Raw genomic sequence first — 26,281 nt, forward strand, 5'->3', positions numbered from 1 at the left:
CCGCGGCGGGATGAGGCGCAATAAGTTGCTTTTAGTTTTACCAGATGCCGGGGAGCTGCAGGGACGCAGTAAACACACAGAAACAATGTGTGCCGTCTCCATTACTGTGTCGATGCCCAAACGAAGGTGAATTGTGTTTTTTCCCTATCAGATACAGAATTACCAGCTCCAAAATAAATGCTTACAATGCGTGCTTAATTATTCCCATTATTTTAATTTCAGTAGGCTACCTTAGAAAGTGTTCAATGTGCTACTTAAACTAACCAGTCTAGTTGGGCAGAACAAGCTGAATTCTCTGTTTTGGGAGCCAGTTAATGTTAATTCATAACCCACCAAGATCCCACTGGATGTAAACACATCTCTATCTATCTATAAGTTATCTTTAAAAATATGATCTGACATCCAACACAGACTAGCAAGCAAATATTGAAAAGGTACAAATGAAGGCCTTGTATGCATTAAAAAAAAGAGAAACAAACAAATATAAAACACTACAGGTGTGGCATTTTCTTTAAGCATGCATGACTGACACATCAATTATGCAGCTTCACTGTATAAATAAACAACCACCAATAGTTTAAAAAACTTTTATTAATAGTTTCTAGTCACTAGCCACAATACGTTTTTAATATCACAATTTAAAGTCATAAACATAGGTTTGACTCTGTTAAGGCTCAGCCTTAATGAAACATTTATTTGTTTATACATTTGGTACCTGTGCTACACCACTGGGGAGCTCATGACACTGTAAACCAAATTATTTTTTATACAAAGAAAACAGTAATGACAATTAAAATCATCCAGTGTTCAATATCAGTAGTAACAACATGATGACCTGTCACATCTCATGTTATGAAAAAAGCAGCAAAACTGTAGTGCATTAGGTTTTCTTAAATACGAAACTCAGTGAAAACATGTGACTGCATGCAACTTGAAGTATCCCTGAAATTAAAAGGTAAAATTTAAATGAAAGGCAATGTTGTATGGTGAATATCAAAACATTAATATGTATAGTAAAAAAATCATCATGGTATAATTGCTTGAAACCACATACCTTTTTTGTGTAAACATCAATCACACACATACACACACACACACTCGGGTACACTATTGTGTAAATGCCCAAATCTAGTGAATTTCACTGATTCATGAACATCTTTTTAGTAGTCAGTATGGTTCCAGGGAAATGTCAGCTTTATGTTTTCCAGCATTTTTGTATGTAACATTTTTAAATGTTGATGTTGAGCTTCTAAACAGTGGATTTGTTCCCTACAATGGAAGACAAAAAACAAAGATAAAGCAGTAATACATTTGAGATGTATATTTAAACAAAATCTCCAATATTCCTTAAAATATTCCTTAATACAATCAATAGGATGAGCAAGAAGTGGACTTCACATAAAAAGAAAGGGAAACATGTCGAGCAAAACTATGTGCTGAATGCCAATGCCAGCTGTAAGAAATGCATTTTTCCTCCTCTGCTGAGTTACCTAATATATTTCTATATTATTTTGCTTTAAAAGGCAAACAAAGGGAATTGCAGACAAGCACCATGATTCCACTGTGTATTAAATTCCATTGCACGACTACAGAAACGTACCGTCTGCCATTTAGCCTTTGACCTCTCTGCTTCAAATTTAGCTACTTCTTTGCGGTCATGAACTGAGACCATCAACTTCCAGATCACTAGAAGAATGAACCCAATTGTAAGTATGGACATGGAAACACCCAACACGATCATTGTTATATCTGGGGGCTTAGGACAATCTGTTGGAAAAAACATACGGAGAGATAAATGCACTTCACTGTATATATGACTTTGTTATAAATAAATTACCTTGACATATATTTGTTTTCATTTTACTCTAAAGTGTAGCCAAGGGACCTACTGAGGAGTATTCCATAAAAGAAAGTACTGCTAAAAATATGTTTTTCCTTATTATGCAAATTATATACAGCTGGTTTGCTTTATTGTGTACTGGAGCTTGTGATGATTTATATATATAAAAAATGCCTGACACACTCATCAAAGCACCTGAACTCTCCTTGTGTTATGTCACCCTCAGGGAGCAGTTAACTGCATTTTAAGCCGTCCACCCAAACGACTCTCACCTGTCTAATGTATATATAGTACCTTCACTCACTTCTCCCCGAGTGTGAGGTAACACAAGGTGATTTCAGGTGCTGAGGTCAGCTACTTATACTTACAGACTGAAAACAAATAGGCTTACCTGGCTGCTTGAGGTTGTAAATTGTGTTTCCATGGTGATTAGTAACCACAAGGAATGAAATAATGCACTCGTTTTCATTCTTTAATGTGCAGAAAATGGATTCATGTTCGTTATAGTCTGAAAATGCATATTGGAAAAATAGGGGTGATGAATGACCACCTTCATGAAGTATGATCAAAGAACTGTTTTAGAATTCCAGTTAAGGACAATCGTATTACAGTGTTTGTACTGCCTACACCTGGTATTGCCAAGGTGCACAGCACATACATTGTCTACCAGCTATTTCCTGGTTGACGTTTACTGTATTGATCCGTTACCCAACCTAATTCTCTATTTCTATTCTCTATATCCTCATAATATTGTACTTAAAGTGGGGTTATAGTCATTTATTGAATCCCTCTGGTTCTGCCTTCCTCAACAATGCTTGCCTACAGGAGTGTAAGAAGATCCCATCCTTTTTTGTGCAGCTCTGATTTCCATGTCAAAGGCTGGTCAGCTCTGTGTTCTTCTTTGTGTCTCACATTAGCGGGCCTTAGATGTATGGTCAATCAGCTCTGCCCATCAGATACACCTCTCAACTTGCATTAGTGTGAATGAACTCATAATAATTACTATTTAAGGGATTTAGAACTTGTATTCAAAAGACCCACAATAGACCTGTCTGTACAACAAGGTAAATAATATGTTCTCCTTTGTTGAGTGTCACAACTAACAAATATAGATAGTGTTCTAAAGGAGTCTGGGGGTATTGAAAGTCACATCAATAGACACAGTCTAGCATTCCTAGGATTTCCTGATCCATGCTAGAGTTTAACATGGTCTACTAGTATAGCACCCAGCATAATTTACCACATTTTTCCCAGGCTATTGATTCTAAATTCTAGAATGGTTAGATTGAACTTCGTATACCCAATGTATCTCCCCTCTTATAAACATGTTTTCTTGACTGGATTTAGTAATGGTAGTAGTAGTAGTAGTAGTAATAATAATATCTTCATAACATGAATTGATAACATTTGTCATGGTACAAACGGGTTCATTTATGAGGATCGATAAGAAAATTCCCAGCCAAAATGTTTTGAATATAAAGAGCAAAGAAAGGTGAAGAGATTAATTACAGTTATCTTCTATGCATTTTACATGTATTCATGTGTTTGAAGATAATTAAGCTGCAGCAATATTTTTTATTCAGTCCAAGATCAGTCCCCTTTTTTTGTTCTGACTCTGTTGTGTGTAACCACTTTCCCATTCAATCAAAATGGTCTCTGTGAGGACCATTATAACACATTTGATTTAAAAAAGGCATTTCTGACACCTGCATGACTTGGATTTGAAAGATGCTGGACTCACCTGATGTGTGGTTTACTGTGGTATGAAGTGCGCTGCATTTATGTGTGCATTCCTCTGGGGATGGGTCTTTTGCAGATAGGTGGCACTCAACACAGCCTCTGATAAAACACAGACATCAATCTCTGTCATGTTCCAAAAAGAGCATATTTCCAATATACTTTTGCTCAATAGAAAAGGTCAGCAAACACATTATGAAACAACTGTAACTGGGGCACACTAACACCCTTGGGGTTATTCTTTTAAATCTGGTTGGTTTTTACTTCCAGTACGTGACAAGTATCAGAATCTCCCTAAGGATGTGTAATCTATCAAGTGCCATTAGATATGATGTGAGTAACTCATACAGGTTGCCTTTTAAAATGCGAAACAAGATACTTTAGACTTGTGGTGACTCTTTTGTAACCCACACTGAGAACTAAGATGTTTGAGTCTCATTCTTTTGCTGTATTCTGCTTGGCAGGCTGTTTGGAAAGAATTAGCTACAGAATTTAGTCAGTGAACATATGCATGCATAATGAAATTGCTTGGTTGGTTTAAATGAAAATAAATAAAGCCTAAGAATTTAAAAATGTAATAATAATATTTTTAAAATACAATCATATATTCTCAAATGTCAAGAAACATTTCTACAGACAGAACTTCTTAAACAATGTTCTATCATGAGAGCCTTGTGTGAGAATAATAGTTACCTCACATAACTGCAAGAATCTCCACAGGTTGCACACTTTTCACATTTATCTCCCGAAGCTCCCGGGATGGAGCAAATGCATTTACCACAAACACACTTCCCCCGTCCACTGCAGAGAGTGCCATCGCTGGACATACAGGAGTCAGTGCTGGTTGTGCAGTTACAATACTCCCCCGTCCAGCCGCTATAGCAAAAACACTCTCCACAGTCACAGTCTCCGTGACCTTCACAGAAGCAATGACACAAAACAGACAACACTAAACCAATGGGGAAACATTTTCAGTGATTGCAATGTGCTGAAGATGTGATCACTAAGAGGTGATGTTTCATATTTGGTTAAAGAGATCTCTTCCCTTATATCTATACCTATTACCTATAAGCTGACCAAAACAAAAATGGAACCAAAATATTTGTATTTAATTATCATCTAAAACTGCAGTTCATTCACATGGTAAGTGGTCACATACCTCCACAGAGACTTCCACGAAACCTCACGCAAGAGAAGTCATCGCACTCACAGTATGCTCCATAAATACGGCCAAAGCTCGAGGGCTGGCACACACACTGGCCACAGTAACACTCTCCCAGGCCGCTGCAGGTCTCCCCTTCAGGCTCCTGTTTGCAGTTGTTGGTTTGTACACTCTCCTCTGTGCATTCACAGTGAGGGCCCAGATAGCCCGGGTTGCAGATGCACATCCCACATTCGTAGGTTCCCCTGCCCTCAGTACACGTGGTGCTGTTGAACTCCGGCTCTTTGTGACAGTTGCAGCTGCACAGGGCTTCAACATCAATCTCCATTGTGTCCTCGAAGCCCACTGGTTTTATAGAAAAATGTTTGGGATGCTTCAAACAGTTGGATAATTCCAAGGTGACATTAAAGGAAACCTTCAAAACAATAAACATTATTATAGGTAGCAAAAAATGTGCTGGACTTGACTTCACAATCTCAATTTACTGTTCTGCTTGAATTGCATTTGAGTCAATACATTCTCAAACCAAGTGGAAGTTACACTTTTCTTCAGTGTTGCATGAAATACTTACCGTGTCTCCAACTTTAACATTGGAGCACTTTTTCTGACCAGGAAGAACTACGCCGTCATGACAAATAGCTGAAAAGGATATCTGTAGGTTTTCTGTGTCACCTATAACTTCCAGCTCTATTTCTGATCGAAGTTCCTTAAAAAAAAAAGACAGAAACCAAACAGAAGCAGCACAGTTAATCAAATCAAACTGCACAGCATCTAAATGATTAGACTGCATTTGTGGTCCTGCTATTGTTCTGTCCACAATAATAAAGGTATTTTAAGGAAGTCCCTCAGATAACATGAAGATGAAAATAAGTATTACTGTTGTACTGAAGGTGTGAGAGTCATGATGCAACAATGTAAAGATTTAAGATGCTATCTGAACGTAATCCCGTCTTACACTTCATTTCTGAAGCAGGAATTGAAGGGGGTGAAAATACAGAGCACATGAAACGAGAAGCATGCAGGGGCCTGTTAACGCCAGACTATGAATCAGACGCGAGGAGGGAGGGGACCCTGGCTCAGACACTATAAACAGAGAGGTTCCCGGGCCATATGCTCCTTGATTATCAGTATTCTTTTCATTAAAACAAGATATATCACTGAGCTTCAGTTCTGTTTTCTGGACTTTGTTTTTCACACTTAAATAGCACTGTGACATTCTGTAAGTCATCATGACCATTATTCTGAGACTGCAGTCTGTTTCATAATGGAAACAGAAAGGAAAATGTTACTGAAGAGAAAGTGCCAACACACACACACACACACACACACACACACTGCATTTCTTACTTTATATGCTGTCATGATCAGTTCAAGGATATTCCCTGAGTTCTCTTGAAGAACCCCCACTGTTGCGCCAGGGATCAGATTTGCATAGTGCTACGAGGGACCAGCACACATACAACAAGATTAGTATCAAAACAAATATGCAGTTTAGTTTCTAATGAATAAATACAATACATTTTTATTATTATTTTATATGTATATAACTTAAATAGAGAAACAATACATCTGTGAATTTAACCTGCTCTGCTCTCAAGATTTTTTGACAAGTACATTATTAACTCAGTAACCCATACAATAAATAAGAGATTGCACACATAACATAACACAAATAAAAAGCAGTACTGTATATCCGTAAATCTTTTCAAATATATAAAAATGTATGTCTGCGTACCTCATAGTTAGTTTTCTGGTTCTTAGTCACAGCGAATATGAGGAGAATATTATTCTCCACAAGCTTGTCAATAAGTTGGCCCAGTGTTGGATACTCCTAGAAATATTTTGAAGAAAACAGTCAGAAAGTTTGTCTCCTTAAGTACCATAATGAGATCCAATATAAAATTGTGTCTAACACATCTAATTTGTGATTAAGCACATTTTTAATTTTTTCATCTTAACAATATGGAGCATACAGACATGTCACTGTTACATCTTTGCTATATTTAAATATTTTAAATCTTAAATAAGTGTAGAAGTCACATCACACTAACCAAGCTCTGTGAATGGGTTTAGCCTTACCAGGACAGTTGATTTGGAATATTCATTGTTGGTGTCCAGATGACATTCTCCATCGTTGGGAATGACGATCCCGGCCATTTTACTGTCCATCCCAAAGTGAGAGTCGGCATCACTGACGAACACCACCAGGTGCATGGAGTTATTCCTCCAGCCAATCTTATCCTGAAAGGAGAGGTTACACACAGTTTTATGTATTTCATATTTTATTAGGTAAAAAAAAAATCATCTCATATTATGCAAAATAAAATCATGTAAAAGTGTTCCCTTTAAATGTATGATAAAGTTACTTACCCCACAAACAGCAGCTTGCATTAAAGCATCAAATCCACATTCTGGTATGTCAATGTTAGCTGAAATTTGTTGTTTGGCAATGATTTCATTGAATTTTTCTGCACTGCTAGTAAGTGGTAGCACATGCTTATATCCAAATGTTGGTAAACACTTTCCGTCTTGACTACTGAAAAATATAAAAGTTACAATTCATTACCATCTTTCTGCTCACAAGACACTGAAATTATTTCCAAATGAGCTCCTTCTCCAACTTATATATGAATAACTTATTTCTGATCCTTATTCCTTGTAGTACATTGTGCATTGTGAGATTGTCTTATTATATATATAAATTAAATTAAGATATGCAATTAAGACATTTCCATTAGAAAAATGTTAACAAATAACTATCTTATCATAATATTTTTTATTAATATTAATAATAATAGTTAAGGTGGTTAAATGTTAAGGTCTTATTGCCTTGTATATTTTGATGGTTTACCTGCAGGGATTCTCTATTTCTTCAGGAGTAATTTTAATGAAAGGTAGGACTGGTTTCTCAACAAATGATCCAAAACCCAGCCTGAATTTACTGGTCAGCTTTGCCATTTCCTTGGAGAGAGTAGATCCTAAATCTTTGATCATTTTAAGGTCATCTATCATAGAGGCTGACAAATCCATCAAGTAGTAAACATCCACGGGGTAATCCTCAGTTTGCTGAACTTGTATTTGGAATGTAACCTCACTTGCTATCAAAAAACACAGAAGAAAAAATGTCTGCAGTTTCTATGGAGTATTCCAAATGAGATTGTTATTATAAAGTATTGATTTCAGCAACTTAATCATCCAAAACTTCCTCGGACATGCAACATGAACAAAAGAGATACATTTTTCGGATTTATACCACACAAATAAAACTGTCAAGCAGGTCATGCAGAGTTGAGCATCATAGTGAAATTTAGATTAAGTAAACCAACAAAAAACAATACCATTTACCTGGTCGTAATTGGAGCGACATCCTTTGCGGAGCTATTTGTATGGCAGTAGAGTTCCTGTTCTTATTTCCTAGCAGTTCATTCAAATGAATCACTGTTGTTGTTACTGGAAATTCAACAAACTCTCCTGGACAGCCCTTGTGCCTGAGATTTTCCACTGTGTCACATCTCTGACTGACAGATAACGAATCTGTAAAGTTCTAGAAAATAAAGAAATCCCAAATGACTTTTCTGTGCATTTTTTAAAATTCAGAACACAGTCATGTTCCCTGACCCCCCCACACCACCACCTCATCACCATCATCATCATCAGCAACATCAACACAATAACAACAACAATAACAATAATAATTGACTGAACTTATGCATTTTCTTCCACCTCATGGTATATATAATACAATAAGATAAGTAGATATGCATAACTTTCATATACTACAGAGTTATTTCGTTTGATAGATAGATAGTTCGATAGATAAATAGACAGAAACATGTTGATAATACAGTGTAAAAAGTAAAATTATAGCAATATGTTGAATGTAGTTACTTCTTGAGAGCACCAGGCACATTGTGGTCCAAGCTGCAAGCATTCATCACAGGACATGGCGCTCCCAACGGAACAAACACCTGAAAGCAGCAATGGTTACTGTGGTTATACTGGTTATATCCTTGTAACTGACTCAGGAGTTTGTTCTTTATTTCAGTTTATAAATTGAATATTTTTCATTCAGCAGCAGGTTTGTATGCTACTCTTGGTACTGTTCTATTAGAATACATACATACCAGAGGTTGCAATGCAAGGTGTTTATTAAATCTATAATTGTACACTAGATGGTAGGAGGATAGAAATGATATTGCTTAGTATTGCACCTCTTAGTTGAAGATCATCCCTGGCGCCATAAAATGTGTAGGCTGCATGCATGCATAGGGTAGAGAAATAAAATGAGCCAAATTCTGCCATGCAACCTGCTGAAAATGTAATTGTAGTGTGGATACACATGTATCAATAATATTCCAATGCATAGTAATAATACAAATATATTTTTTAAGGTTATATACACAATAACAAAATATATTTCCCAGTTATTCCTCCAATATGAATACATTCCCCTGGACTGCAGCTACTTGAAGTGCAATAAGAGTTGAGATACACACACAAAAATACAAATAAAAAACGCTTCCCTTATGCAAATATTTAACCTGTGCCAAGTTCACAACACTCAAAACACTATTTTGAGGAGGATTATTATCTGTGCGTTAAATGATCAATCATACATTAAGTCGCCATTTTAATCAAATCTAAGCTACTAATACACATGTTTTCATAAAGGAAAGATTCAATGCAACTCAGGAACTCACCTTCCACATTGCCGAGTGTGTGCAGAAGAAACAGGACAAGCAGAGCAATCCCCATTAGTGCTCAGTGTTATTTCTGTCACAGGCAGAAACGCAGAAGTTATTAAATTATGGCCACATTGTGTTTGTCGTCTTCGATTTGATAAAAAAATAAACACAGTAGAAAGTGGCGTCGCATTTCAACGTGAACCGGACCAGAAGCAAAAGCAAAAGTCTTACCTGTGGGCTGACTGACAGTGAGTCCTGTTCATAGTCCCAGCCGAGCCCTTGTTCACTTCCGTACAGGTAACAGTGAAGGTGTGGAGCTGCAGGTACTGAAACCATAGATGGCGGACTGTTTCATACAGGTAAGCCCCTTTGGCTCAGGTAATCCGAGCTGGATGTATTGGTACTTTCTTCTTCTTCCCCCTCTTCTCCTACTTCTTTTTTAATATATATATATTTAAACACCTCCAAGTTCAGTGAGCGAGATCAAAGTAATCTTTTCATGAATGCTCAAAAAGCGCCTTAATCTCCTATGAATCAGATACATCCCATTGACAGGGGTGACATTTCTGAGTTGCGAGCCGCTTGGGATTTCACAAGCCTGTACTTCCTTTTCTGTTTCATATTCAAACGTGTTGCTTTTGTCCTCATGTGATTTCAGAAGCCTTCATTGTAAACCACAGACATCAAAGTGTACCCTGTAGTACTTCAATGTCATTGACAAACACAAAATAGAATCACATTTAAATGATTGATTATGACATTAACAACAACAATAATACTTGTTGTTACTATTATTATTTAAATTGCCAATAGTAATAATGATGGTGATAATACATACATACATGCATGCATTTAATTCTATTAAATAATATTACATGAGAAACCACTATATCCCAGAACAGAAAATTGGGATTTTCTTAATTTTGTTTCTTAGTGTCCCTGTGAAGCATGTGGCCTCGGCAAGACAACATTCATTTTGTTTCCCCAGCTGAAACTTGGAAGTGTTTGATTTCTTTTGTGACATTTTTTCATTCTCCAAAGCTTTTCAGTGTTCAAATGTGTAATTAGATGAGGTATTTTTTTATTGTAAATACCAATTAGCATACATTCTGAGGGATGACAAAGTTTGAAAAGACTTTCAGCACTAGTATAAAAGACAAGATTCAGCTCTTTGATAACACATCTATGTTTTGGTGTCATTTCTGTATGTATTGCAGTACCAGAGACAGAAACACACACACAGGCCTATTCACACATAAGCCTTATGATATGGACCTACATTTTTATCATTATAGTTATTTTCCTCTAATAGTAATTAATAATTATCTGTTTAAAAAATAAGCAACACAACATGGTAATCGTATTGGTAGTATCACTTCTTCAAGGCTTTCTTGTGGCTTTAGAGTGGAAACAGATCAAATTGTATTCCATGAAAGAGGAATTATGCAAACTAGGGTCTGGCTGAGAGACTGTTAGTCTTGTACTCCTGTGCTACTATTCTTTACAAGTGGCAACTCTAATCATTACTTTTCATCCAAAAGGAGTTCAAAAACTGAAATGCAGGAACATAAAGGGGGCAAAAAGACCAAGACTGAAAACTGAATATCTGAATGAAAAATATAATGGACCACTTCAAATGATTTGTGACTTACAAATATTCCTTATCCATACACAGTGTACACATTTGAACAGTTTACAAATAAAAATAAAGTGAAAATGCTGAAATTATTTAACATAATTGCTTCACAAGGTACATTATGCTAAATAAGAATGCATTCAAATAAGTGTAATTACATAAAATAAATAAATCAATAAATCAGCCAATTAATTAATCAAATCACATTCAGATGCTCATTGATCCTAGACGCTATTTGATTCCAAACTAATGGAACAATTACAAAATCAGTTTCCTCCAGGTTTGTTCCATGCCTGTTTCTAGTAATGACACGGAAAGCTTTTTTGCATTTTACCTTTTCATTAATGTAATCACAGCCTTACTATGTATTTACGGATAATATGTTCAGATATCACTACATCAATTGTAATTTTCAGGATAAAGATCTATTTGGACTCCATAACTTCTCCAGTTTCATTAAAGTAAGTCTAATCTCCCTTTCTGGAATGCACAGTTAAGAATTGCAGAAATCCATTTGTAGACTGTAATATATAACTCAATAGCATGCAAGAATAATAGCAAACCATGTAATTAAATTTAAACTAATCCAGCTATTTAACTTATAGCATAAGTTAAAAAAGAAACACAACAACAACACATAAAACAAAATAATGTATGTATTATGCTATCTATCTTTTTATCTGTTTTCTGCCTAAATATATAGTTATAATTAGTCCAGTAACTGTTTTTTAAGACCTTACAGCAGCCTGAACCCCAACCCTAGTCAACACCAACTCTCCCAAAATATAAAAATCTTAACTTTAGACAGGTCTGGTAATTCGTTAGCACACCTAAACACCTAAATAATAGTTTAATTCTGAATTATTGTACTGTTCTGTTAAGTTGCAAGGATAGAGCTTACTGATAAAATTGACTATTTTCAGATTTTCGAAGTTTTCTAAGTGGAAATGACATGTGAATATAGTCAAATATTTAAAATATAATTAATTCCTACCCGAATTACACACCTAAGTACATTGAGATTAGCTATGGTTTCCGAGTGTGCAGAGAGGATTGGTTGCTGTGCTGCACAACATCTGATGTTAAGTAGTCTGACGAAGGCTTGAAAAGGTTTGGAAAAAAACTGCATGTATTATTTACATACAGCTTACATTAGCTTCATTCACGTCTAATTTTAGTTCTCATGAATTTTAAAAGACTAATTGCATTTTTATTTTGATATCTCTGACATTTTTTTACTAAAGATAGCTCTCTGTAACAAATTACTTCACATGAATTAGTAGCTGTTATTAGAACTTGCACATTGTAGGAAACAGGCCACTTTCAAGTTGTGGAAAGAGTCTGTGTTTAAAGTCTAGACTTGCTATTCCTCCATAACCGGCAGAATGGCTTGGTGTCCATCTGCACTGTTTGCGCTGCCATTTGATCTGTGTGAGTGATAACAGAAGACAGAAAAGCAGGGAAATTCCAACTGCAAAAGCACAGTCTGGGCAAGGAGAAGACAGGGATAAAAAAACGAATCCACAAGTATGGCAAGGTGAGTTTTTAATACACAGCTGTTCCCTTTTCCATGCATACCAGTTAAATCTGTGGTCCCAACATTAGGACACATGTAAAGAACTGGTTTATATAAGTCATAGATGTCCTCAATTAAAGGGATATACATATTTTATTTGTTAATGTGTGAAGACTGTTTCCTTTTACGCTGGTAGGGTTTTAAAAAGGGTCTCCATTATCAAAGAAGAGCATTAGAAATTCCCCTAGTGTTGCAGTAGACTGTCAGAACTGCAGGTAATTTATCTTCTAGCCCAGGGGCAGCAGGAGAGGTGAGATGTTAAGGCAACAGGCAGCAAGACAGGAGATTATCATGAGCAGTTATCTTCAATAAAATTCACACTGTAATCTCTGGTGCTGACTTTGCTCTGCGGAATTTAACGGTCATTGACAGTGAACCATACATGCTGAAAGAAGAATGTGAACGTTATCAGCCATATTGGAAACCAGGTTATGGTTGTGATGCTGAGAATAAAGTTGAGACAAGATGCCTTTTATGGCTTGAGAGGAATTTGAGAGAAATAGCCACAGAATGCCCATTGTTGTGTTATGTGTCTCAGGGTGAACGGTCTCTACACCTGCGCCACCGTCCTGTACTTTCCCGCCTCGGTTTGGGAGTCACTGCCCGCGCTGGGTGTGTCATTGCTGTGGACGCACATGCAGCTGCGTCTCCAATGTGAGAAAGCGGGAAAGGAGAACACACAGCCACACACTTAACCAGTCTCTTCACCAGACACAGACTCATTTTGGGGATCCAAAACTGAAACTAAAACTAGGTTTGCTGTAGTTGAAAATGTAGAATAGTCATGCTCATATTCAGACAGCGTTTGAAGCTGGGGTCGTACTGTGTGCCGGGTCAGAGAGGAACTGGAGTCAGTGGTGATGAAAATTGATTTGGAGATGCACATACTGGTATTATTTCTGGTTATTCCAAAACTAAATTTTTTAATCCCCAATCCAAACTTAATCCTAATTATAGCAAAACAGGATGTTTATCTGTACCACTTAATCTAACCCTTACTCATAATGTGGGCCTTAACCTTGATTGAAAATTCAATTGAAAAAAACAAACAAACTCAATCAAAATGTTAAATTGTGTGAAGATTTTCTTTAAAATGGTGTATAACAGGGCTCCTCAACACGAGTCCGTGACAGCAAATTCAGTGCCACTTAACTTGGTAGAGCATTCGAGCCCCCCAAGTCAGAGGACTTCTGTTTTGGCATAGCAGGATTGTCGCTGGTTTGGGTCTCTGTGGATCAGTCCCAGAGGTGAACATGAGAGATGTAAACATGGTCTGTTTGCACACAAGACAAATTTGTATGTGGCTTTAGGAAGTACTACAATTTTGCAATGCTTGCATTACACACCGCCATGGCTTTTATTTTTATAATTTCCATTCTAATGTTATACAACAAAAGGTTGACTGTACCCACCACAAGACGCTTCTCGAATTATTCACCTCAGGTAATGCAGGAACAAATCGTTAAAGTTTAACAGGACGTTGTTGCAGTAAGTAACAAGTGTATGCTTTCAAGTGTCCATATTCCAAGGAGTGGTTATCTTTAATAATTAACAAAAACATAAATAAAGTGACTAAAACTGGCTAGACCACTTTACTTTTAAGAGGACTGCAACCTTTCAAATTGTTATTATATTGTCTCAGACATCATTTCACAAGATATTTATTGTGGGATTTCAAGAACATATATCAGTATATTTATTGGAAGTACATCTCTATATTTATTGATTGGATTGTTCTGTAACAAACCGCATTCAAAGATTTCTTAATAATGTGTATTATATGGTACCCAGACGTAGGTTAAAAAGGTTTGACGAAACTATATATTATATATAAATAAAATCTCTTAACTTTCTTCATTTCCCCATCAGTTTGCATGCATTGGATTTTTTTTTATGATGTCTAATGCTGACTAGATTGCTGTAACTTCCAGTAACCTCAAAAACACTTGAATCATTCACACATTCTGACACAGAGCACCGATTGCAGATTTTTAAGCATGATTCATACAACTGGGTTATAATCACGAGCTGTATACTTCTTTTGTACAACAGAAGATCAAGACAAAATGTGTCATTATAAGCACTTACAATGTCTGTCACTCATAAGACCATAGACACTAATGACTTATTCTTTACCATTAAAAAGGCCAGAAATCTGGGAGTTGCCGGTCCCCATTTCTAATGAAAGCACACTCAGCAAAGCCGGGAGTTCAGATTCCAATCTGCAATGATGCTTCACTGCTTTCCCATTTAGTTCTTCTATTTAATGTATATAGAATAGGAATCTGGTAATATGGCCCAGAAAAGGGCAAGCCATCAAAAAATAAATCTTCACAGGGGCTTTTAAAGGTGGTTACACTCATTTCAGAAGCAGTGATATAAGCACAAATAGGTTCCTTATAGAACAGAAATATGTTTCAAACAAGCAGATAATATATTTAGATGACAATAACTATTAACTGCACTAAGAAAACCATGTTGTTACCTTGAAAGTATAAAATAAAATTTAACATAACATAAAGCTCCTAGACATTTTTCATTTACACTCCTCCCATTTATAATAACAATATTAATAATAATATTACTTAACAAGTAATATTTCCATATTGAAAAAATAAAGGACAGTTACCCTTTTTAATCAGAACCTGTGTTATGAAAATATACACGTACAATAAAAATATCCAGTGGTGAGATATTATGCTTGAAGACTTAATTAGCACTGTATTTATACTTTATGTCTAACACTTAAATGTGTATATTTTACCAAATAATTTCCATATTCAACAAACAGACGAAGCTCTTAAATATAATAAATAATATTCAATACATTTTTACATAATGCCTGCATTGCTTTTCACATTGTTTCTTACTTCAATGTTTTCATACTTTACTCTTGATTCCTCTTTAAAGTTATTTTAATATATCCTCCCACCATATAGGATATATTTGAAAGATATATATATATATATATATATATATATATATATTTGTTCCTTGATCTTTTGATTGGCAGAAACCTGTCTGAACTTTCCCTGCTGTAATACTATAGTTACTCACTGCTTCTTTGAGGTTGATTGCAAGTCCAAAGTTAAATTATTCCCCTCCCCCCAGATAGAATAAACAGACTTAAGATACACTGTGAAAGGTGAGAAAGTCTCAGTATTTGATCAACACATATCTTCTAGTATGCATCCTATTTAAACCCAGGGAACCTATCAAACCATAGTTTCATCTACATTTACATTAATTGAATTTGAAGCTGGACTGTAAAGACGTTGATCAGCAAGTGACATTTATATTGGGATTTAAGGATGTGATAAAGACCTGTAATTTATTTTAATGATTGATTAGAACCTTAAAATCAACCAGATGTGAAATCTCCAGTTCTATATAGCGCAAAATAGAAAATATAAGCCAAGATGATCATGTAGAAAATAAAACCACGTACATATTTATTTTATTCAGAGATCAGCAAAACCTACATCCAGGGAAAGCCAACACGTACGTATTCCTTCCACCAGTTCATGTTATAGTTTTTATACCTGGAAAATGGATTGGACAGTACAGAAGCTTTGGCTCCCATTGTTATATTGGAATCCAAATCGATAGTGACAGAGGGGTGCTGGGAACGCAGTGATTGTGGTTTTAGGTGCTGTACAGCAGACATCTGTGGCAGAAACCTTGTGCTTAGTGCTCCCCTCCTGTCATGCCACACCGCTCACTGCCTCATATCGCAGGGAGCGCCATCTGCTGCTCTAGCCCTCAGTCCTGACCCTATCCACTCTGTCCATTTGTTTACTCATACATTTATGTATAATTGTGATTATGACTGTTCAGCACTAATTACATGGAGTTTACAATAACAGTCTGAACAGGGAATATCAATGACAGACAATCATCCAGGTCGCTTCCAGGACCACTGTGGATAATAATTAAAGGCCTAGTTAAAGCTTGCTAGGCATTTAAAACGAAAGCACACAGCGGATCTTTGCTGAAATCAGAGTTTTATAAACTGTAAGATGTAATCCTGGAATATTAAAGGACTGACTACAATTAACTTACTTACTAACCCTTAGAATTTTGCTTTAGATACAGTATCAACTACATTACATAGTATACTGCCACTTTACAGCAGCAATATGGCGAATTACATAAACTTAACATCATAGAACTTACCAGAAGTAGTTTCTTGTGATACCATACTGTCAGATCTTAATCACCTCACCAGTCCATCAAAAAAAACAACACGAAACGTACATTTTACAGCTCCTGTTCAACAAAGTAACATTAGACCAAAGTAGCAAACGGCATTACAGACGATTACTTTTTTCTGTTCGAGCTACATGGCTTGTCCTGCTTATGAATGATAGAAGCAACTGCTGGCCTGATATAAAAATACCAAACATTCATTAGTCGCAGGATAATAGGTTAAAATTAGATTGACAGGCAAATGTGCAACTGTTCAAGGATGACGCATGGGAAAGTTATGTTACTGTATTATTTTTTTCTTCTTGAAGATTAAACCATTTTTGACAAGTCAGAACTTTGGAGTTTTGCTAGGATGGCAATATTTTCAGAGATGTTAATGTGCTAAATGTTGAAAAGTAGGAATGTATTACAATGTGTGTATTGTTCCTTTCCGGAGATCTTATTGCGGAATTGCAGGAATGCTAGTGGAAAGACGCCCGATATGGGAAGACCAGTCTTACCTGTATCAAACTGGCTGACCTGCTTTGAAAACTTGTTAGATGACCACTTGAATGTGAGGTTAAGTTCTTAGTCTTTCATACTATTAATACTAAATACATTTTTTACCCAAATATCCCTAGCAATCACTCACCCACTTCATGTGTTTCATCAGTGTTGGAAGGCATTTTTGCTTGATTCCGTAAACATCTACTGTCTTTTGCAATCAGATTTTCACCTTTGCGTAGCACATGAAAAACTCTGGTCTTGTTTGTAAATTATTTTTTGATGGCTAATGATTTAAGCTCAGTAGCCATTCTTGTTCTTTTGAATCTTAGTACTGCATACTGTTAATCACTATATTTTATCATTTATTTTTTAAGTCTGCTCAAGAAACTGCACTGGTTCAAATCCTGGTACTGATATACTGTGCCCTCCAAATGTATTAATACCACTGAATCAATAGGAACAAAAAACATCATACAACAGAGTTTTACAGATTGTATAATGTGTTCTGCTGAAGAAATATATATATATTTTTCTCTCATTTTATTAGCATTGCACAGAGCAATGTTATATTTGTTATAGATAACAATGCCAGAAAACACGAGGATCACATTTATTCACACCACTAATTATACCATTAAAAACAATGTATCTTGCCACCATGGGCTGTGAGACAAGTGGCTTGGGAGACTAACCTTAATCCAAAGGCAGCAGTTGGAAATCTACAAGATAAACTGGATTCTTCAGGATACAAAGCGTCAAAAAGTACCATTTGAAGTTGCTTGCATGAATGTGGCATTCAAGGCCGGGGTACGAGGAAGAAGACTCTTCTGAGGGTGAACCACAAAATGTGGCAACTTCCCAAACTACATTTGAATGACAATTGGAACCATGTCTTATGGTCAGGACGTGCTCATCAGCATTAGGTTTGGTGTAAAAAAGCTGGAACTCATGTTTACAAATGAGAGGAGGCCATTTGACCCATCGTTCCATTGACAAAACACTCCTGCTGCTGTGAAATATGGTAGGGGATCTATTATGTATTGGGGTTGTTTTGCATGCATGGGTCCTGGAGCCCTTGTGAAGATAGAGGTAACCACGAACTCCAACACATATCAGGACATTCTGGCCAAAACACTCTTCCCTCTGCAATGAAGCTCAAGCTCGGCTGGAAATGGACATTCCAACATGACAATGATCCAAGGCATGCATCCACATCTACAAAGAAATGGTTAACTGTACAGCAGATACATATTCTCAACTGGCCATCTCGATCTCCAGACCTCAATCTAATAGAACATTTATGGTTTGAACTCCAGAAGGCAGTACACAAACCAAGACCAAAGGGACTGCAAGACCTAGAACAAGTTTGTCTGGAGGAATGATAAAACAACAACTCATAGAACCTGTCAATGTATCCTGTAAGTATAATCCATGCCAGAGGAGGATCTACAAAGTACTTACTACAAGGGTGTGAATAAATGTTGACCCTTGGGTTTTCTGGAATTAAGCTATTATTAATTTCTTAGCAGATGCCCTCATCCAGGGCGACTTACAAAATGTAAGAGCAATACAAAGTGCAATAATACAGTTATGATAAATGACTCCTCTGTGCAATACTAATAAGGGTGTAACATTTTTTGAGTTTTCAGCAGGACAAAATCCAATCTGTAAATATTTGTTGTATGGTGTTATATTCTTATTTATTCAGGGGTATGAGTAAAGCTGGAGGGTACTTAGCCAAGTGAACAATGCCCTCTAGTGGTAAAATGATAGACTGGGCTTGCCATATGAGATGACTTGGGAGTTTCATTTTAACACCAGATGACAGTAGTTTCCAATAGGAATGTAACCCTTTGAAAAAACAAACATTCCTAACACCCCTTCCAAAGTGTCCCACAGCCTTCACAGGTAATCAAAGGGCAGAAAGTTACAGGGTAGACTCTCAGACTCCCCCTAGTCCGGCCAAGCAATTGAAATCGGAGAAATTAGCTCCGAGTGTGGTCAGTGAGATTAACAATGCGAAGGGCAAAGACACAAATGGGAGATACATCAGATTCCTTAATAAAAAATAAAATTAAAAAATCACTGACCGTCATCATGTATACGTTTCCCAAATTACACCGAGGCACATACAAGTGAAACACTGACTTACCAATAGGCAGCAGATTCCTGTCAAGATTTGAATGTAACACGTAAAAGTTGCATCATCATATCTCAGTTTGTGCTGGTTGTGTAGTTAGAGCCGACAAAATCTCAGCTCAACCCGTGTTTTCTCCTTGCTGATCCCAGGACAACACTTACAAACGGCCAGGAATGAGCTGAAACACTGAACATGATTTGCATACAAACTGTTTATATCACGAAAGAACTCAGACCAGCTATATTCCTCTTTTAATCAATTATGTTTCTCATTATAAAATGTATGGTGCAATTTCTTTAGTGGATATTAATTAATGAGATTAAACTATTATCGCTCTGTGAAATAAAATATATACGGACAACATTTCCAATTGATGTTTTTATTCAAAAGTTTTCAAAGAAATGAACAGAAATAAAACTTAAGTAACAATCTAATGAAATTTACAGTTCAAAATGTCTTTTTGGCTTTAACAAGTACTAGAAAACAAAAATACAGAAAGGTATCTTAACCGGACATACAGGTTACCACTGGCAAGTTTGTGGCACATGTAAAACAAAAAATAAAAAAGTAACTCTTGATCATATAGACATCTCTATGAAAATCTTTTTTTTTTTCTTCAAACAATCTGTACAAAAGGTCTCTCTTCATAAATTATTTATTTTTATATAACTTAATGGCTGTCTAATATGTGATGTTTAATTAAATGAGCATTTCTTTATGTACAGAGTACTTTCCTATTTCTAACCCAGACAGAGTATGGCACTTAGTTCAGACATAACTAGCAGCACAATCCACACAAGTATTCAACAGTACTAAATTTCAGTCTTAGGCAATATATAGAAATCTCAAGTATGTTTACGGTTCTTAACTTTGGTAATTAACCAAAATGCAGTGGAAACTGCTGCAGGTCTGTCTGGACTCTGACAAAGCAACAATAATTTTCGGGAGCACAGATACCACAACTTTTGGATTATTTCTTGAAGGACTTCATCAACTACTGGAATCTCTAGGAATGAAAGCAGCAGTTACTTTTGAAACTATGAAACTGAATGTCTGGACACAACTAAACACGCTCAACAAACAATATTCCTAATAAAAAAAAAAAAGAATATTTTGAGAAGAAAAAAAAATTAAAGAAATAAAATAGCTGTTTAATCACCAGCTCCTGAGCTGGAAGAGTTTGGTCTGGGTGGACAGGCAGGTCCAGCAAACCTGTCCCAATACAAAAGAGAAACAAAACTCTGAGGTAGATAACTGATCAATCTCTGCTTGACCAGGTCAAAACACAGTCTCTTGGAAGACAACTTAATTTATAAAGCCTTTTTAAGCTACTATGATTAAAACAATAAAGCTTTCATTATAAAATTATTTTTTTCTACGATGTAAAAGCAGATCATTGTGTTAAATCATTCCATAGTTTCAAATGGGGTTTTCCTTTTTTTTCCAACATATTGCATTTTTTGTAGTGATGACGTAGTGAATGTGGCACTGGTTGGATCCAGATCTTTCTTCATGCTTGTTTGTGTCCATACATCAATTAAACTAGAAAAAAAAAAACTACATGCAAATGTACAAAAAAGGCACATCCTCCTAACTGCAATCTGGTCCGGCAAAAAGTAGATTACATAAATTGTACACGCTGAGAGAACCTTAATTTAACCTCAATTAATTTCCTAGCTCACAGTTCTTTGGTGAAGTAAACTTTTTTGAAAGTGCCAAGTTTGTTTTTTTCCTAACAAAGAGCTAGTTTTCAATCCGATTCTGCCCGTCTCTCAGTTTTTCTAAACCTAAAAATCATTTAGCAGATGCCATAGAAGGCGTTTTTTGTTTGCTAGTTTTTGCACAATCATAAATCCAAGTTTTTAAATATTCATTTCATTATAAAGCAAAATAAAAAATAAAAGTTCGGCCAATCTTGAAAATACCTGACCCTCCCCCGTCTCTTAAAACTCAACTCCCATCCCTACCCAAGCCCCCCAGTCTGTTTTTCTTTAGCTAAAACTACAACATCAAGTTAGATAAAAAAGGCATTTTTTTAAATTTAAATCATTCAGCAGAATTTCTAACACATTCAAACAACCAGAAGAAATGTAAGCCTTCTGATTATACAAACATTACATCCTATTAAAATTTTATCAGATTCAGAAAAATGTGTTTCACTCAAAACATTTCTTCTATCCTAAAAGTTCTACTTTGATTAGTATTCAGCAGAGATCAGTGGGGAAAAAAAATCATTAAAAACACCTAAAACATTTGAGAAAAGAAATCTAGCGAATTTAATTAGCTATATCCTAAAAAAAGCCCTATCTTGCTGATTTACAAGGCATTTATTTTCAACATATTCTTGCTTATCTATTCTCAATAGTTGCCTATACAGCTACTATGTGAAAAAATTTAAGGCAAATTGTATAAGACAGATCTAGACCAAAAAGACAAACACTGAACAAGAAAATACATGTAACACTTCACCATAGCAACACTCACACAGCAAGCACATAACATCATCGTAAAGATGTCTGGCTAATAAACTTCAGGAAAAAAAAAAAAAATCTCAATACAAAACAAAAGAGAAATTCATCACAAATCATAAAAAAAATATTAATAAAAGACATCTTTCCTATCATGCACCTTAAGTCATGTCACATGGTCTTCTGTGCACACAGTTCTTGTGTCAATGTGACAATCCTTGGTAAAAATAATCTCTCTTATTAAAATAAAACTATTTTAGAGAATTAGCATCCTTTTGATGAAAGAAAGCATTTATATGCACCTCATAGAACTTATACCAAAAATAGTCTGTTTCAGTTGATTTTATTATAAACAAAAGTAAATCTCTGTAGAACCTGTGCAAAATGTAGATAAAATCTTAAAGCACAATCCATCAGAAGAAGCCATGATTGTTTCAGTCGTTGCCTTTGTCTCTTTTTTCTGGGTTATCAATGCACATCTAAGAGGAAAAAAAATATCACGGGTCATCAGGATACTTCTCTTTAGAAAGAAACTCTGAAAAATAGTAAAATACAGAAATCAATCAGCTGGCATGGGCTTGGTTTCATTTGGATTTTTACAACACAAATTAAGTATTCATTCACAGCACTTAAATCAGACTGAAATAAATGTTAAATTATAAAACATTAGACACATACCTAATTGTTACTTGGTCTGTTGATACGTGTAGGGAGAATGGTCATTTGATGACTCGACCTGTTGTTGCCCACTGTTTTCCTAAATAATAAAATACACATTACAATTTACAGTAAAATCTCTCATTTGTATATCGTTTACATGGAAGTTCAGTGTGCAGATTTTTTTCAATTGTATTGCTTTGCTTAAAACTCCAGACTTAGACATCCAATATTTATAGATACTGCAAATGGTTCCATGTTTAAAATACTATTCTGTTTAATTCCATTAATTTTAACATTTGAGTCGGGACTTCAAGCATTTAATAAACAACTCCTGGTATTTTCTTAACAATGATAAGTGTTTTCCTCATAACAATTTACAGAAACCACTGTAGATCAACATGAATATAAAGCGGTGCTGTGCTTAACACGTTACTGAAATTAAATTGAACTTGCACAATACAATGGCTCAATTAATTTGGGCTTTATTCAATTCTTATACATGCGCTGTTCTCAAACGTGATGGCTCTCTGTGTATTCTTCACATGAAATGCACAACAGAATAATAATCTTGACAGTGTAGCTAGGAAAGGGTAGAGAGGGTAATCACAAACCTCAACCTGCACTGCAGTGGTCTGCATGTGGGCATACTGAGGAATATATGCTCCTTGCATAGCTGTATTAGCAGGCATAAACTTGGGGGAAAGAAAATGAAAGTCCAGTAAGTCAGTTTATTTTCCATTATATATTTTAAAACAGAAACTAATCGCTATTTTCAGTGATCAATACAAGTGGTTCTCAATCCTGGTCCTGGAGGAACACCTACTCTGCTGGTTTTTGTTTTTAATTACATAATTGAACTAATAAATTCCTAATATCAGAGCCTTTTAATTATTTTTAACAGTAGGGGTTTTAAGTTAAGTATAAAATTGTATAAGGAAATTATGATCTTGTTAAGGAACCAACTTTTTATCAGTTTCAAGATTGAAATATAAATTAAATTTCTTCAATTAAGGGTTCAATTAAAGTAATTGAGAGCTCAGCTGGACTATAAATCAGCAGGGCAGGGGTCCTCCAGGACCAGGATTGAGACCCACTGATCTATACCATTAAAGAAAAAATATGAAATCTCATGGATTGGTGATCAGCAAATGCATATTGTTAATGCTTTTTAAGGTTGGCATATATCTGAACTTAAATCTTACAATGATTACATAAATTAAATCAAACCGCTGTGCTATATATATATATATATATATATATATATATATATGGAATAGAAATCCAGTACCGTTCCTGTGCTGCCCAGTGAGAGGTGACCCATCTGTTGGGTGAGGGGACTCATCATGGATGTGGGCTGTAATGACATGGTATGCTCCATAGAGGGCGAAAGTACTGCTCCCTGGGAGAACACAGGGACAATGCATCATTCTCTATAAATAGCATACACACAAAATACATTCACAACATTCATCAATAACTATAATAGAATATACAATAGGAAACTGTGCATATTTCACTTGAGACATTTTTTGACAAGGTGAAAAATAAGCACAGGGATATTTGATATTCATCTTATAAAACAATTAGTAAGCAGGCTAGGAGGAAACATTATGCAATATTTAATGATTGTATTTACTGTAATATGCTTTTGTTTATAATACATCAAACTCCTAGTTCATAAGCAGGAAGAGGAAAAACCTAGTTGCTCAGGATTAATCCACAGTTACTAACTGCTCAATTAAGATACAAGATAGTAAATCATGAATATTTAAAATCAATTTATGTCCTGGCAGAAGTATTTAAATGAGTTTCAGGACTCTATAACCAGATGGGATGTTCATTAAGTTTCTCAGGGTGAGTTACATCCTCATTTTAGGTTTGATGGAAAAATAGAATGCGTTTTGTTTCTGTGGAACACTTTTGATTTCAGCTTACATTGGATTTTCAATAAATACCATTCCTGTGGGTTGGTAATGCAAGATCTTCCTTTGTATCCACTTTCAAAAGCAGAAACAACAAATCTGAGAATGCAGGGATATTCAATCCACACCGAAAATAACCCTGTACTGCTCAAATGTTACTTGTCCAAAAGCATGATTTTTCAAAGCAATATTAAACTTGTTAATCTCAGTTTCTGAAATGTAGCAAGAGAGTTTCTTTGATCTAACAAAAAGCACATGTGAACATTCACTAAACTCCTTCTGGAAAACTATTTTCTTGGCAAATCAGGATAAAAAAATAGCACTTAGTACTCAAAACCATCTGTGAAAAAATACAGATGTGAGTCATCGACACTATATGCTGAAGGCATTTCCTACCCTCCGCACCACAAGTTCCTGTGGTACAAAAAACACACCGAATGAGTAAACTGTAAGGACCTACTCTGGACTATTGTGTCTCAGTCTACAGTTGAAAGACTAAATTCCAGAAAAGGGTGTTCACAGAATACATGTAATGCACACTGATCTTTACAGGTTGTGTAATTTGCAGTTTACTGAAAGTTAGGCAACATTTGAAAAAACAAAATCTCTTATTCTTCTCCCATCAGTAGGTTTTTGAATGATGAATCATTAGTTGCAGCTGTTTAACCAATTACAGCAAGAAATAAAAATAACTTTCCCACTTACAGGATGCTGCATGATATATGGTTGATGAGTCATCCAGGAAGGACTTTGTACCTGTAACATCCCAAATATCAAATGTTAGAAAGCTGTAATAAGGGAATGACGTTTAAGGAAATGTTTTAGGCTTAATGGAATAAATGTGTTTAATGTATGAACAGCAATGTATGAACAGGTTAAGTTCAATCAATTAATAGCCCTGGCTATTCCAGACAACGACAATGAATTAAAAACAATGACATTTAATAATTTGAAATTAATCAAAATGAGTACAATTAAATAGCATCCTATTACTGATCGTGTTAAAGATACATTTTTTTGCTTGGTCTCTGGGACAGTTAAGTATTGTTCTACTGAAGGATAAAAAGGAAGGGCATCTTGCTGAAAGTTACACTTTTAGATCCATATTGTAGTAGCTGCTGTAAAAGTTTCTCCTCTACAAAACTCTAAATGCCCCTCTTTTCTGGGCCTGCAGAAACATCCCAATTCACTGCAGTGCCCTGGGGCTGATAAAATGGGAGTCAATGCAGCCTCTGGCAGAGCTGGGGGGGCAGTTCTTAAAAGGGAAGCTGGCACAAAACATCTCTGGATGAGACTGACGAGACTGTATCTGATGTTGTAATTCATGAGCGCAGCGGCAGGAGGGGTTGACTCCTTGTCGAGAGCGGCTCCAAGGGAAAACATCCTGCAATGAGGCTTGGCTGGGGAAGCCACATAGCATCTCACGGAGCAACAGGAAGCCATCCAGAGCTCACAAAGGGAGCCCACCCTGCTCATGTGGTGCATTGTCTCACCATCAGAACTCGGGATTAGTTTAACTCCTCCCATTCGAGAGATTAGAGCCACTCAGCAAAATAAATGACGGGCATTCTAAAAGGCGTTGGGTTCATCAGTACTCAGATTCCTCGGCTCATCTGAGAAACGAGGTATAAAGACAAGGGTGTTGCACACATTGAACTTGTGTGCACAGTTAAGGACATTCTGTGGTACACCTCAAATCAGTGTCTCTGCATTGGTTTCTTACTCATGTGTTACAAAATGGTTTCATAAATAAAAAAAAC

At 35.9% G+C, this 26,281-nt stretch overlaps 2 protein-coding genes across 11 annotated transcripts in view; both read right to left on the reverse strand.

The window, feature by feature from the left end:
* Positions 1 to 573: 573 nt before the first annotated feature.
* Positions 574 to 16,999, reverse strand: itgb6 (integrin, beta 6). 5 transcript variants are annotated; one of them, XM_066687647.1, is made up of 17 exons: positions 16,813 to 16,998; positions 9,656 to 9,750; positions 9,440 to 9,512; positions 8,628 to 8,707; positions 8,085 to 8,283; positions 7,591 to 7,837; positions 7,110 to 7,275; positions 6,819 to 6,980; positions 6,475 to 6,570; positions 6,087 to 6,176; positions 5,311 to 5,445; positions 4,737 to 5,154; positions 4,271 to 4,493; positions 3,582 to 3,679; positions 2,232 to 2,348; positions 1,601 to 1,767; positions 574 to 1,269 (listed from the first exon to the last, which is right to left on the reverse strand). In XM_066687647.1, exons 3-17 carry the CDS (start codon positions 9,492 to 9,494, stop codon positions 1,168 to 1,170), a joined length of 2,355 nt encoding a protein of 784 aa, XP_066543744.1. In that variant the 5' UTR covers positions 9,495 to 9,512; positions 9,656 to 9,750; positions 16,813 to 16,998; the 3' UTR covers positions 574 to 1,167. The 5 variants fall into 5 exon arrangements, with proteins under 5 accessions (XP_066543744.1, XP_066543746.1, XP_066543743.1 ...); XM_066687649.1 differs by having other exon boundaries at positions 1,601 to 1,686; positions 9,656 to 10,127; XM_066687646.1 differs by having other exon boundaries at positions 9,656 to 10,127.
* Positions 17,000 to 19,834: 2,835 nt separating this feature from the next.
* LOC136711976 (RNA-binding motif, single-stranded-interacting protein 1) overlaps positions 19,835 to 26,281 on the reverse strand; it is a 49,677-nt gene continuing 43,230 nt past the window's right edge. For 5 of the 6 annotated variants that reach the window (XM_066688602.1, XM_066688599.1, XM_066688601.1 and 2 more), the window contains exons 10-14: positions 25,227 to 25,277; positions 23,888 to 23,998; positions 23,211 to 23,291; positions 22,618 to 22,696; positions 19,835 to 22,474 (exon numbers count right to left, since the gene is read on the reverse strand). In XM_066688602.1, coding sequence (XP_066544699.1) covers positions 22,625 to 22,696; positions 23,211 to 23,291; positions 23,888 to 23,998; positions 25,227 to 25,277 — 315 coding nt within the window. In that variant the 3' untranslated portion in view covers positions 19,835 to 22,474; positions 22,618 to 22,624. The remainder of the gene's footprint in view (positions 22,475 to 22,617; positions 22,697 to 23,210; positions 23,292 to 23,887; positions 23,999 to 25,226; positions 25,278 to 26,281) is intronic. The other variant, XM_066688600.1, reaches the window with a different exon arrangement.

This window comes from Amia ocellicauda, chromosome 16 (genome assembly GCF_036373705.1).
Source record: "Amia ocellicauda isolate fAmiCal2 chromosome 16, fAmiCal2.hap1, whole genome shotgun sequence".
Classification (NCBI taxonomy): Eukaryota; Metazoa; Chordata; class Actinopteri; order Amiiformes; family Amiidae; genus Amia; species Amia ocellicauda.

Coding starts and splice junctions, on each gene's coding strand:
- itgb6 (XM_066687648.1), bottom strand. CDS start 9,494: ATGGGGATTGCTCTGCTTGTCCTGTTTCTTCTGCACACACTCGGCAAT. Junction 5,446..6,086: donor TGATCATGACAGCATATAAA/GTAAGAAATGCA, acceptor TTTTTTTTTAAG/GAACTTCGATCAGAAATAGA. Junction 1,270..1,600: donor CAAAGGCTAAATGGCAGACG/GTACGTTTCTGT, acceptor CTTCCATTGTAG/GGAACAAATCCACTGTTTAG.